This window comes from Heliconius melpomene, chromosome 20 (assembly GCF_056956725.1).
Source record: "Heliconius melpomene rosina isolate 202511_hmr_F chromosome 20, ASM5695672v1, whole genome shotgun sequence".
Taxonomy (NCBI): Eukaryota; Metazoa; Arthropoda; class Insecta; order Lepidoptera; family Nymphalidae; genus Heliconius; species Heliconius melpomene.
In genome coordinates this window covers 8,894,927-8,909,534 of record NC_140408.1, presented here as the reverse complement: position 1 = coordinate 8,909,534, position 14,608 = coordinate 8,894,927, and the positions used below count along the sequence as shown (strand labels likewise).

General features: G+C 30.3%; 3 protein-coding genes across 3 annotated transcripts; all 3 read left to right on the top strand.

Moving 5' to 3' along the window:
• The first annotated feature begins 13 nt into the window (after positions 1-13).
• LOC146527852 (odorant receptor 13a-like) lies at positions 14-2,440 on the top strand. The gene is made up of 5 exons (XM_085204373.1): positions 14-822; positions 890-989; positions 1,059-1,166; positions 1,499-1,654; positions 2,233-2,440. Exons 1-5 carry the CDS (start codon positions 101-103, stop codon positions 2,284-2,286), a joined length of 1,140 nt encoding a protein of 379 aa, XP_085060499.1. The 5' UTR covers positions 14-100; the 3' UTR covers positions 2,287-2,440.
• Positions 2,441-4,061: 1,621 nt separating this feature from the next.
• Positions 4,062-5,939, top strand: Sec20 (vesicle transport protein Sec20). Its single transcript, XM_085205106.1, has 5 exons — positions 4,062-4,324; positions 4,398-4,570; positions 4,641-4,798; positions 5,116-5,219; positions 5,622-5,939. Exons 1-5 carry the CDS (start codon positions 4,190-4,192, stop codon positions 5,784-5,786), a joined length of 735 nt encoding a protein of 244 aa, XP_085061232.1. The 5' UTR covers positions 4,062-4,189; the 3' UTR covers positions 5,787-5,939.
• Positions 5,940-9,720: 3,781 nt separating this feature from the next.
• On the top strand, positions 9,721-13,398 carry LOC146527850 (UDP-glycosyltransferase UGT5-like). Its single transcript, XM_085205075.1, has 4 exons — positions 9,721-10,648; positions 11,426-11,648; positions 12,580-12,796; positions 13,063-13,398. Exons 1-4 carry the CDS (start codon positions 9,806-9,808, stop codon positions 13,358-13,360), a joined length of 1,581 nt encoding a protein of 526 aa, XP_085061201.1. The 5' UTR covers positions 9,721-9,805; the 3' UTR covers positions 13,361-13,398.
• The last annotated feature ends 1,210 nt before the right edge of the window (positions 13,399-14,608 follow it).

Sequence of the window (14,608 nt, the reverse complement as noted above, 5' to 3'; positions counted from 1 at the left end):
AATTACTATTGGACTATCTTTATAATAGTTACGAAGTTTAACTTTGATTGGACGATTATGGAATTAAGTTAACATATGGAGTTTACGTTTCATTTGCAAAATGGCTGTCTTAAAGGCTATAAGTGAGCAAATACTTCACAGGGACTTATTTGATTTCAATTTAAAATATCTTACTTTTGTCGGGTTGTGGCCAGAAAATTGGAACAGAGATAAACTATTTCTTTATAAGATATATGAAATTAATCTTCATTTTTTGTCAATAATGTTTATTGTTTTAACTGGTATAGGAACTTATCAATATAGGGATGATATAACAATAGCCATGACCAATTTGGATAAATGCCTCGCTGCTTACAATTTCGTTTTTAAAATATTCTTTTTCGTATTAAAAAGAGAGAAACTGAGAGCTCTAATTGTTGAAATAAGAAGTTCTAGTGACAAAGTTAATGATGATAGGAAAATGGTTATGGGTATTTATGTTATAGTAATAACGCTCGTGGCAACGATACTAGTTGGTGCATTCACGCTTGTTGCTCAACTTAAATTGGAGATGACGATTGAAGCTTGGATGCCTTTTGATCAATACGAAAACAGATCTTCTTTATTAATGGCCACCCAAATATTAGCTATAGGCTTCGTCGTCCCATGTTTATTCAGAGCGTATGCTATACAAGGCATTGTGTGCAGTATTATTATGTATTTCTGCGACCAGCTAGAAGAACTACAGAATGGCTTAAGTAACTTGGACTATTCTGAAGAAACGGATCGCTTTGTGAGGGAAGAGCTTAAAAATATAATTAAAAAACACGTTCGCATAATGGGGTATGGTGATTTTAGAATTATTTTAAAATTTAATAAGGTGTAAGTGATAGCAATATATTTGTTACAGATATTCCAAGTCATTTACGAGTATTTTTAAAGAGTTCTTTTTAATTCAAAATCTAGCAGTGACAATTGAGCTTTGCTTGAACGCGCTTATGGTGACAGTCGTAAGTAATATTTAGCTATCATTTGAATATTTGAAAAAATCTGTAGTAATGAGACACCATATTCTTTAGGTAAGTCTGCAAGAAAAGACACTATTGGCAAGCTTTCTAGTATATTTGGGCCTAGCTTTGGTCAACGCCTATATATTCTGTTACTTAGGAGACGAACTGATAAGCCAAGTAAGTTTATTTTAATATACCGTTACCCATTTTATTTAATGCAGGTATAATTGGGCAGGTTTCATGGTAGGCTGGTAGAATTATTTGTTTCAAACGTAAATGATTCCATTGACCCACTGACGCGTCATTTTTGCACCTACATACATAAAATACATAAAAAAAAGGAAAATAATATACATACTCCTCTCTGAATGGGTTATTCTTAGTGGCTTTACTTTGGATCGTTTATGGTGATCTAAAAATGTCACACTGAAAATATAAACGATAGTTTTCAAAATATGAAGACTTGACTATTATTTAGCATTCATTTATTAAACGTGGTTGTGATCCAGAGTACAGGTATCGCTAATGCCGCTTACGAGATTGGTTGGACGTCATGGCCGAAAGATTTACAAAAAGATCTATTAATCTTAATCATAGCGGCCCAAAGACCGCTCACGTTGAGTGCTGGAGGCATGTCCATAATGTGCATACAAACTTATAGTCAGGTAAAGTTATTATATATTTTATCAACAATATTTTAAAATTCATGGTTTTTAATAAAAAGAAATATTTATTTTTTAAGCTACGCTATATACAGCACATAGAAGGGTAGGCAGAGGGAAACCTGAAAATCTAGTGTTAAGAAAACCTATTCCCATTACGACGATTCCTTTCCCAATAGTCCATCGAATTCCTGCCAATACAACCAATACAATGCATATTGGTTGTATTGGCAGGCGAAATTCAACGCCGCGATTTGCCTCTATACCAGAGCGAGGAAATAATAAATTTATTTTTTTATTTATTAATATTTTAATTTCACGAGTGGGAATGTACCACCCACCCATAACCTGTCCCGTTGTACCGAATGTACCCATAACCTGTCCCGTTTACACACTTGTGTCCAACGATTGACCTCTTTGTCAATTTTTTTTTAAATACGGGAGACACGTAAAGATAAGTTATTGAAGTTAAAAATATATATTTTCTTAGGCTCCTATAATCAAATTATATTTTATCAATAGATTATATTAATTCTTGAGAAAAAAATATATATAGTGTTAACACAATTATTCTTTTCCAGGCCCTCTACAATGCTTATTCCATCTTTGCAGTTCTGAACGATGTTGTAGAGTAAAATCCTATCCTAATTTACGCGTTTCTTTTTATGATAATAAAAAACATTAAGTATAATAACTAAATATATACCCGTTATGTAATAATTAGTTATTACATAACGGGTATATATTTAGTTATCTAAATGCTTCAATTTTCCCTTTGTACAGCAAACATAAATAAGAAAGAAGAAATAAATAAAATGTTGTTCTATAGAACTGTTTCTTTTATTATTCGAGTTTAAACCCAGACTTATATTAGATAGGTATGATATATGTATATATCCATTTTTAATTGGAGAGAATAGAAAAGAAATACTTTGAAAGTAAGAAAGTAATTAGTGATGATTTTAACGCTGTTCGATTATAATGAATAAATTTAAGTAGAATTATATAATAAACATTTTTTAATCAATATTTAATCTATTTATATATAACAAGAAAATAAGTTCAACATTTCGAATAAGTGATAATTCAAGTAAATTTATTTAATAAATATTTTTTGAACGCAAAAAAAGAAAGAAAAATGTCTCTTTTTTACAAGTTCTGTCAGAAATAATTGTCGTGAGTTAAATTTTCTGTGATTTTGATCAGAATAGATATGAAAGTCAATAAATATTCGGACATCACGACTACGGGGATCGTATTAACGAAAATAAAATCTCCAAGAAAAAGAAAAGTCAAGAATGAGGACAAGGGTGTTGCAAAGATTTCCAAAGTAACATACGAGTATATACTTTTTAGATTTTTAATGTAGTCATTTTGAATCTAGTATTTGTTATACGTAATTTACACAATTTTACATACCTCTCATTATGAACGTATTGCACGCTGGTTCCTAGCATAGGATTTCGTCTAATAGACCAAATATAAATATACATCTGACGGTGAAAACTCACTTTTATTAAAACAGTGATGTATCAATGAGTTTGTACCCATCAATCCTGGAATGGACTTCTTTAAGTTTTAAAATACATTAAGCTGATATCATACAAGTAATATTATATGGATTCTAATATAAAGTAGCTGACGAGATGAACTAATGAGATATAAATAACCGTACCTTATATGAGTTGTAATTTTACTATCCAAAATAATGATTATAAGAAGATATTATCATTAAGATTTTTTTTTCAGCCCAAATCAAAAAGAAAAAAATGTTTAAGCATGAAGTGTCCTATATGTTTCAATAATTTCGACACGGAATCTGTCTCGTCGACCATTTGTGGTCACGTATTTTGCACCGAGTGTCTTTTAAAAGCTGTAAGATTTAGACCTTCTTGTCCAACCTGTCGGAGAAGCTTACGAGGAAACAAAGCGCATCATAAATTATTTTTAGACGATAATGCTTATGAATGGAATTATAATTAATAAATTATCGATCTTTTACATGTACTGAAATTTAAATATAATGTGTAATAAATATACGAGTTACTGGCAACCATTGTGAAGCATTTTATTTTGAACTGACCAATAACATTTAATCAATAACAATAGCCAATACTCGTTTTATAAATAGCTTTATGTTCTTAAATTGCATGTGTCCCTGGGATCTTGGACTAATATACATTTTAACTATTGTCACTGTAACTTGCAAATACAGATAAAACTTTTTGTAGACCATTTAGTATTTTGTAATATTTTTTTAGCGTCAGCTGTATCACGGCACGGTACCGTACCGTACCGATTTGTGCCACAATGCCGATTTGTGCTACAGATAAGCAATGAATTTTCTAATACGTAATCTGTGACAATTTAAACTTCTGTGTCCTGTCATTGAGTTGTCTTGGACCTCGGTCAATATTTTGTAATTTGACGTTTTCCTTGTGTTCAATGGATTTTATTGTTTGTAAATAAAGGGATTAGTAATTATATTATAGGATCTCGTCTTCCACTTTGAACCTATTAATAGAATTATATGCCAAAATGAACTTATCTATAGATATTCATTCGGGTATCAATCAGAGAGTATTTTCTAAAATGGATAACTCAGATGTTACTTACCAGAATTTTGTTAAAAATTTAGCTACATATCATTTTCAAGTAAAGGCAATCATACAAGTATGTGTTTTTTTTCTTAGTTTGATACTCAACCAAGCTAACTATATGCTAATTATATTCATTTTTGCCTTAGGATATCTTGGACTGCCGAAAATCAATGGACACTTTAAATGAGTTAAACGAAAAGGGCAGAGGCAAAATCTCCTTATTAAGAGAAGAATTAGAAAACTTAGTAGCTTATGCTACTGATTCTGGGGATCAAAAATACATGCTAGAAGTGGTTTCACAAAGACATCTGCTATCGGGGTAAGATAAATAGTAAACATAAATTTAAAGTATATACGAAAATTTTAATTTGAGATAATTTTTTTTACAGATTACTAAAAGAATTTAAAGAAGCTAATATCAGCAGCATGTTTGCAATTGAAAAAGCGCAAAGAGAGAACTTATTAAAGTCTCCCAATGGAGAGGACAGCATTATTAGGAATAGAAAAAAGAAAGCTGATAGAGACAGTTTGCTAAAAATGTCAACAGGTCAATAGATAGTTGTTTTTATTAGTTTAATGATTTATACAATTTGGCAAACTTTATATATTTATATAGTCTAAAAATACTGATATTGAATAATATACTAGTATTTCTATATTTCACATTTCGCGGGGTAATCAGAGAGTACCTAGTATTAAGACAGTTTCAATACCAATCTTTATTTTTGTTAAGAGATCAAACTCACAACCAACTCATTTGCAGTCAGAATATATTCCAATTTGAAATGATGACTTACAATAATAATAATTATATTGTGTATTTGTAACATTAACATATTTGATAAGCTTTTTTTTCTATTTCAGGTGTTACAGACCATCTGTTAACTATTAGTAGGCAATTAGCCGCTACAACACAAAGAAGCCAAGATACTTTAGATAGCTTAGTTTCTTCCAGTTCAATAGTGCATGTGAGTATTTGTAGGGAGTAGGCAAATTGAATTTAATATCAAGACTGTCCATTTTCTGCTTTTCACCCAAATCCTAGACAATATTTGTAGAGGGGTGGAACTCTGTACTATTCTTTGTTTACCAGAGCTAGAAAATAAAACTATTGTGCTTATAGCTAGATTTTGTCTGTATTTTACTATCTTGCAATGCTCATATGTTTGATTGTAACAAATCATGTGATAATATTTAAAATTTTTGTCATTTTCCTAGCCCAGTATATTAAATCTCTGTAAATTGGATCAATTATATATTTTATGAAGCAATGTTTCTTTTTTTTTGGACAAGTTATACACAAATATTCCTTTTGAAATCAAGCATGAATATAATATAGGTTTTAATATTCTTAAAACATTTTATTTCAGGGAACACAAGCTGAACTTGAAAACACTGGAAGTACAATCACACAGTCTAGCAAGTTATTAAAAAAATATGGCCGACGAGAGTTTACAGACAAAGTTATAATGTTCTTTGCGTTTCTATTCTTTTTGGCTGTCTGTTTATATATTGTTCAAAAAAGACTATTTTAATGTAGTTATTGTAATAAATTGATGTTTTTTTTGATTTTTATATATTTAACTTAATTAAATGAATTTTATGTAATTAATGTTGTGTATATTTTTTCCAATTAAATTTATAAGCAATTTAATTGTTTATTTTTTAATAAAGTCGTTATTTTCATCTTTTGTTATTTTTTATTTCATTGAAATAATTTAAATTTATAATTTTATATTGGTTTAATTATTAAATAGTAGTTTGAACTACAACATTTAAGCAATCGGTTTTTGTAAGAATATCAAAATAATGTAGAGCTACAAACTATATTTAGGTAACAAAGTTTCTGACTTTGTGTTACTAAAGTAAAGTAAATCTTATTATAATTGAATATTATGTTTATTTTCTCCATTATCATTTCAATTAAATTAATCAAGCTAAAGTTCTTTTTTAATAAGTTATTAACTAACAATTTTAAATATACATTAAAGTTCTTGTAAATGTATAACATATCGGTGCAAACCTCTTGGCGGCTATCAGTCAAGACCTAGTGATATCTTATAAATTTCCACTCCTATATTATATATCTATGTCATATCCTATAGATCTCTACTCAGCCCAACAGACGATTCTTCTCGAGATAGTTGCGATACGAGGGTGCTTCCATATAACAGATTCCGCCAATATTCTGTATTTAAGTACTTAGTCCATACGCAGAGAATGCGGACGTTATCCGAAAAGGATACGCAAGGAGGGGTAACTGACTAGACTGACGTGTAACTCTAACCATCCACTCAGGGAATTCAACGCGAGTCGGTAGTGATCCTCTAAATTAAGACTATCAGGAACAGCTATACGTACATACACCTTATACCCTGAGATCCGGCCGTTGAATCCTGCATAAACGAGTTTTCTTAATTAAACCTATATTAATGAATAATACATGATTAGTAGAACAGATTACACCTGGGTTGCCTAGAAGAATCCTGCCGCAATCACCTTTAATTACATTTTTTCGTAACTCATTTTTGGAGAAAATTGCACCCATACGTTTTTTATATGAATCGCACATCATTTGAAAGATAATCGCATAAGGAATTGGAAAATTAAGGGTTGCCAGCTCTCAGTCTGCCGCAAGTCTAGGGTTGCCTGGTTTAAAGATGTCACTAAATGTTAATAATTTGCACTCATGTGTTTTTTTAATGAATTATATATCAAATTAAAGCTTATTTTTTTCTGAACACTATAAAACAGGGTTGCCTGGAAAATTCCTGCCGCAAACAGGGGTTGCCAGCGTTTGAAATATTTTATTCCGATTCCGTTTGACTATGAGAATAGACGATGAAATGCGCGGTCTGCCTTATGTTTTAAAGTAAAATATTATATAATAGAAGGTCAATCTTAAAATCAATGTTTATTCTAATTGTTCACCTGTTAAATGATGATTTTAATCATATTAAGTACACGCAGAAAACTATTTAAAGATCATGTAAAATAATGAATCATTTTCAAGTAAAATAATGAATCTATAATATTGAGCCTTTGCAAAATCTATTTTCTAAATACTAATATTTATTTATTAATTAAATTAATAAATAAATATTAGTATTTAATTTAATTACCATTTTGAAACAATTAAATTATCTAATTAAATAAATGTTTGCAAATATCGATCTACTATAAACTATTAATATACATACATATACATCATGTTCCCTTAATATAATGAAGGGTGACCATTATTGCGGATATTTTTTTTATTAATTATATTGAAAAATACATTTCAATGAACTCTCTCTCTCTCTCTCTTCGTCCTCTACTTGTTTGATTTGACAACGCTTGCCGCAATTTTTTTTTCTCACGCAATTTTTAATAATTTGCATAGGAAAGAAATATATATATAATAGAATTATAATAAACAAAACTAAGTTAGCAAAATAAATTCGAAGAAAATCCGACAGTAATGCCGACTAATAAACGCTATTTACGGTTTATGACCAAGAGTCGGCAAATATCAATTAGTTGTCTATTTTTTACTATAGATAAACATTTTGCGGTGCGAAACAAAGCAAACCAAATGCAATAAAATTATTTTCGAAGATGTATTGTTTCTAAATGCAATAAAAGTGCAGATGGCCAAATGAGTTGTTTTTGAGCATATTACTTAGTTACTTACCTTTCGTTTTGGAGTAAAGGCGTTTTTACTTGACAAATATGAAGATGTGTTTTTTGTGCGGCAGGAGTGAAAATGTGGTAGAATTTAACGAGGAATCTCTCTAAAAGTGTAAAATTATGTTATTGTTTCGCCAAAAAATGAATTTTAAATACAGTGACATTTTTTTAAATAGTGACACAATGCACGGTTATTATTGATAGTGTTACAAAAAGTTCATTGTTTTAAAACAAAAATATAAAGAAGTATTTTTTAATTATTTTCTAATGCAAAACGTAAGTATACTTTAATGTTTAATATTATATAGTTTAATAAAATGTAGACAATTGTGGCCGTGGGAGTTGCCTCAGTTTTGTAACACTAAGTTAGGGACGTGAGTGAGTGATTATAATTATAATTATAAGAACAATTTTTTCAGACCTAAATGCCTTAAAAACTATCAGCATAGACGGACAAGTTCTTGCTAACGACATTTTTTTATCTATATTTTAATAGTTTTTATTAGTTGAATAGTTTTCATTTACTTTCCAAAAACCTAAATATTCGTATCAAAAAGATGGGCGCCATAGTTCTTTCTACGGATACGGACGGCGTTGTCAAATCAAACAAGCAGCGGGCGAAGAGAGAGAGATTGTTTATTGAAATGTAATTTTCCATATTTTCTTAATTAATAAAAAAAATATCCGCGATAATTGTCACCTCTCATTGTATTAAGGAAACATGTTGTAATTAATACCTTATAGTAGATCGATATTTGTAAACATTTACTTAATTAGATAATTTAGTTGTTTTGAAAGAGTTATTTAACTAAATATTATTTATAAAATAAATTTTGCGAAGACTCAATATAATGGATATTTTACTTGAAAAATAAGAATGATTTCATCTTTAAATAGTTTTCTGCGTGTACTTAATATGATTAAAATCATCATTTAACAGGTGAAAAATTAGAATAAACATTGATTTTAAGATTGACCTTCTATTATATAATATTTTACTTTAAAACATAAGGCAGACCGCGCATTTCATCGTCTATTCTCATAGTCAAACGGAATCGGAATAAAATATTTCAAACGCTGGCAACCCCTGTTTGCGGCAGGAATTTTCCAGGCAACCCTGTTTTATAGTGTTCAGAAAAAAATAAGCTTTAATTTGATATATAATTTATTAAAAAAACACATGAGTGCAAATTATTAACATTTAGTGACATCTTTAAACCAGGCAACCCTAGACTTGCGGCAGACTGAGAGCTGGCAACCCTTAATTTTCCAATTCCTTATGCGATTATCTTTCAAATGATGTGCGATTCATATAAAAAACGTATGGGTGCAATTTTCTCCAAAAACGAGTTACGAAAAAATGTAATTAAAGGTGATTGCGGCAGGATTCTTCCAGGCAACCCAGGTATAATCTGTTCTACTAATCATGTATTATTCATTAATATAGGTTTAATTAAGAAAACTCGTTTATGCAGGATTCAACGGCCGGATCTCAGTCTATTATGATACGATGTCATCACCTTAACAAAGCAGAGATGCATCTAGTTCTCTGGCGCCGAGGAACGCTATCGGCTACGAAAGTCCGCGACACAGCAACTCAAAAAACAACATTTTAAATTTTATTTCAGTATATTGATAGATAAAGAGAAAAAGTTTAATTTATGGATAGTTACCATAATGTTTAAATTCAATAGCTGATATGATTACAACTAAAGTAGTAGTATAATTACTTAATACTATTTGCCTACTAATTTTCCCGCTGTCACAAACACACACATCGCGATGATAAATATATCCTGTTAATTTCGCACTCAGTGTACAACAAACGTTCGTAGCGGTTGATCGTTGCCGCAATCAGAATCGCGAGTTGATTGACCCTAAAATGACGTATTATAAGCTCATCCTAGTTTTCGCTCTATCGCAAATATGTTTTGCGGGCGCCTTAAATATATTAGGAATAGTGTCGATACCTTTACAAAGTCATTATATGTTCTTTAAATCAATGTTTCATGAGTTATCTTTTAAAGGACACTCGGTAACTATTATTAACAATTATCCGGAATTGGATCCTCCAAGAAATTTGAGTTATATAAACTTAAATGCTGAACAAACTCATGGGATAATGCCTATGTCTGAATATGACAATTCTTATCCTTGGTTGAGTGCTTTGTACAATTATTATGTTCATTTTAGAGTAGGTCCAAAAGTTGTAAGAGCAGATTGTGAGAACTATTTTATCAAAGAAGAAATGAAGAAGTTTCGCGAGAAAAAAGAAAAGTTTGACGTCATTTTTGTGGAACAATTTATGAGTGATTGTGGACTTGTGTATGCTGCTGTGTTCTACGATGCGCCAATTATAGGCATAGCGTCTCACACTTTACTGCCTTGGGCTTACCCCCGACTTGGAATACCATTCGATATAGGAACCGACGCTTATTATTTCTCTGATGCTGGTTCAAATCCATCTTTATATAAAAAAGTTGGAAATTTCCTTATGAATTTTTATTCGAGCACTATCGGTAGATGGCAAATAAACGCGCAAATATCTGAAGTTTTTAATAAACATGTTCCAAATGTTCTAGTTGATGTCGAAAAGATTGCTAAAGAAAGGATGATAATGATGTTTTCGAACCAGCACTACTCAATAACTGGAGCTAGGTTACTTCCACCGAGACTTCTTGAGATTGGCGGGATACATATTAAAAAGATAAAACCTGTGCCAGATGTAAGTCCTTGTAAAATAGTATTCTTATAAAAAAATATATTCTTACTAGTTGAGGGAAGAATAGAAATGAATGTTTGAGCGGATCGAGAAACTCAGTAAAATACATATTTCTTATAAAGTTAGACTAGCGGGATAAATCGTGAATTAAAAAAAAATAACCCTTGAAATTATTTTAAATTAGGACACAAGACTAACTAACAGATACGCTAATTGTCATGAGACCAAAATTCAACTTTGTAATTGATTTTTGATACTTTCGTAATTGGAAATGACTCTACATAATAAAAAATATTTATATATTTTTATATTTTTATATTTTAATATTTATATATTTTTTATATTATATATATTTACTAGGTTTACTCTGCTTATCGCGCACTTTGTATCTATCTAGTTGGCTGTTAACGAGTTTTTGTATGTGATTTACAATAACACACAAACATTACGTCTTGTAAAGTATTCTCATAGATAATAATAATCTCAAGATAAACGTTAGTGACCTTAAAATAGGATACTAAATTATTAAAAAAGTACTTAATAGATAAAACTCTATTTCTGTGTTACTGAATATTTAGAATGTATTTAGAATATTATTGAGACAATCTCTCCGTTTAAATTTATTATACTACTTAAGTATTTATTTTCTTTTCTTTTTTTTCTACTGGTAGCTGATGGCGTTCTGTCTAGCATTCTGCATCAAATTTTAACAGATGTTTTTCTAACAGAAAGGAAACACATTAGGTACAACTCCAATAAATCTTAGTTTTAATATTTCAGAAAATACAAAATTTCCTATCAAGTGCAGAGCACGGTGCAATATACGTAAGTTTTGGCTCTAATCTGAGAGCTAGTACGATGTCAGAACATAAAATTCACCAATTTCTCCTCGCCTTCAAGAAAATTCCCCAGAAGGTGTTGTGGAAATTGGAAAACAGTACTTTACCACCTGGAAACGACAACGTACTTGTATCGACATGGTTCCCGCAGTTGGATATTTTATGTAAGTATTTCCTTACCAATTTTTCTAATAAGTGTTAACGTACTCTTACTTAAAGTTAACACTTATTAGAAAAATCAAGATAATTTAAAGCTTTTGTATTTTTATTGCCGTCAGCCTTTTAATATTCTTTAGTTCTGTTTTGAAATACACTTTTGTCTATTTATATTATAGTAAATGTTGGTTCGAAGATAAAAAATCTATTTATAATAATATTTTCTAAAGCGAGACCGGAAAAAAGTCTATGACTTTTTAATTAAAATATTTTGGAATTATTTTTATTATAATTTATCAGTAAATGAGGTTTACTTAATAGCGGAATCAAAAGTAAAACGTCTGGGGACCTTGTACGGCCGTCACCTGTTCGTTGAAGCCATCAAGGTTGAGGTTAAGAATTATCTAATAAATAACCACGCTACCTCGTCCGGTCTGTCTGTGACTATAAACTAATAGGTTCCTATTATATTTGTTTGTCTATTACTGAAAACATTTGTAGATATATGGAAATCAAAATAAACAATATCTTAATAACAGACCTTAAATATGCTATAAACCTGTCAAGGTTAATAGCATATTATTTTATTTTTTTAACTGTATTATTGTTAAGTAATTTTTGGATCTTTTCTAAGTAAATATATGATTTGTTAGGTTGTTATATGAGGGGCAACAGGAAAATAGTCCACTTTTCGCTCAGATCCGCATTATCGATGCGGAAATTTACTTTGTCTAGTAAGAAAACATCGCGTTTCAATAACGATTCTAGGCATATTTTATGTATTCTTTTAAAATATAGAGTTGGTAGCGAAGGTATCAATTTATGTCATAGTTGCCAATTCAAATCCCGGAATTTTCTTATAAGTATTTTTCGAGAAAATATTTATTATTAAGAATATAGTGTTAAATTATTATAACATGAACCTTTTTTTTATTCCAGGTCACCCGAAAGTCATAGCGTTTGTATCTCACGGCGGAATGCTAAGTATATCTGAATCAGCTCATTGTGGAAAACCATTACTAACTATTCCCTTCTTCGGAGACCAGTTCTCTAACGTTGCTGCGGTAGTGGAAAGTGGGTTAGGATTAACTATGCATTTTCAACATATAAACGCGGAAAATTTAGCTGAAGTACTTAAAAAATTGACTGATTCGAAGTAAGTAATTTAATGGAATGAAATAAGAATAGATATATCAAACATTTATCAGTAAAATCTTTTTAATCTTATAATTGTGACGGTATATATGGAAAATAATTCATAATTTTGAGAGGACCTAGATAGAGCCAAGATGGAGTAGTAGTATTTTGAAAAATAGTTGAGTTATATCAACAATTATGTAATTTTAAATGAACCAATGCAATGAAGAAAAGCTCTACCATTTATTATTTTCTAAAATCTTATATTTTATATTATTTTTACAGAATGCAAGATAATGCTAAGCGAGTTTCAGAGTTATGGCATGACCGTCCAAAGAACGTGATGGACAGCGCCATCTATTGGACCGAGTATGTAGCAAGGCATAAACATCTACCACCTCTGCCAGCTACTAACAAATCGTGGTTCGAAAGCTCTTTACTAGATGTCTATACTGTACTTTTATTGTTATTAAGCTTTATTTTACTCGTTGTTTATTTTGTTTGTAAATTAATTTATTTAATTATAAAAATATTGTTAAGATATGCACTTAAAGATTCTCTGCGTAAGAAAAAAGACGAATAATGTATATATTGTAGGATATAAATAGTTTTTGTTATGAATTGTTTGTTTTATTACTTATTAAATTTGAAATTTATTTTTAACGGACAGAGAAAACTCTACTTAAGACTGTGTAAACATTACGTCGAGTTTATTTCTTTTGAAGTTGGAGAAAATAGGAAAGTAATCGGATAATAATTCATTCGCTATGCGAAAAGTTGAAATCTTCCAAAATTACTAGATAAGTATTGGTAAATATATCATTAAGTTAGTTACTTTCGCCAACTCAAAAAAAAAAAATTAAAGAAAAGTATTTATATACGTTTTAATATACCGCCAGTTAATCTTATGTTAACTACGTCACTTATTACATGAAGGCCGTCTGATTGCCGACCCTGGCCATCGACCCCTCTATCAGCTACGTAAAGAACGCAGTACTCGACTAGTAAATAAGCTGACCTTATTGGAATTTCAAATAAAATTTATCTATTGATGATACGAAGTCCAAAAATATTAGTTACAGTCGGCGCTTGAAACTGTCCTTATTTCTGTAACAATGAAGGAGTTTCTTCTTCTTATGAAGTAACTTTATGGGTAGTTTCCCTTACCTTCTCCTCTTCTTTTCATCTGTATGTTTAGAATCTACGAGACGAACGTATGTGACGTTACTTCATTACAACTAGTCCGGTTGTAAATTAGAAATTGCTTGAAGCAATAAGACCGCCTTTGCATACTTCTTATGGTTCCTCAAAAGTTACCTCAAAAGGTTAAAACGGAATCCTAATAGGATTACTTTGTTGCGTATCTGACTGTCGATCAAGACTGATGCCAAGTTTCATTCAGATACAATTATTACAAATAGTTCCAGTTCAATTCTTAGATTTTATTACATACTTAGTGTGGTACGCGACCTAATAAAAATATAAAAAATATAATAGTTTAAAAGATATATTTAAAACTTCAATAATTGATCATTTAAAAGCAGTTTCAAATAAAAATCACCAAGCTAAGCTGGATGATCTATGTATCGTCGAATAAATTGGATGAGCCCTAGCTGCCATTAATATTGCTTGTAGATAGTCTACTAAGCTTCCATGTTTCCTTTTTTTTATTACTTTTTGTGGTTACAGAAAAATCTAAATAATTATAATTTATGTCTTAAATGTCCGGTTTTTAAAGCGAGAGGAGCGGACCCATTAAGGACTACGTTGAGCTTGCTTGTATTTCCATCAATAAATAGTTGGGAGGTCACCGAGCGAGCAAAAAGAGTTG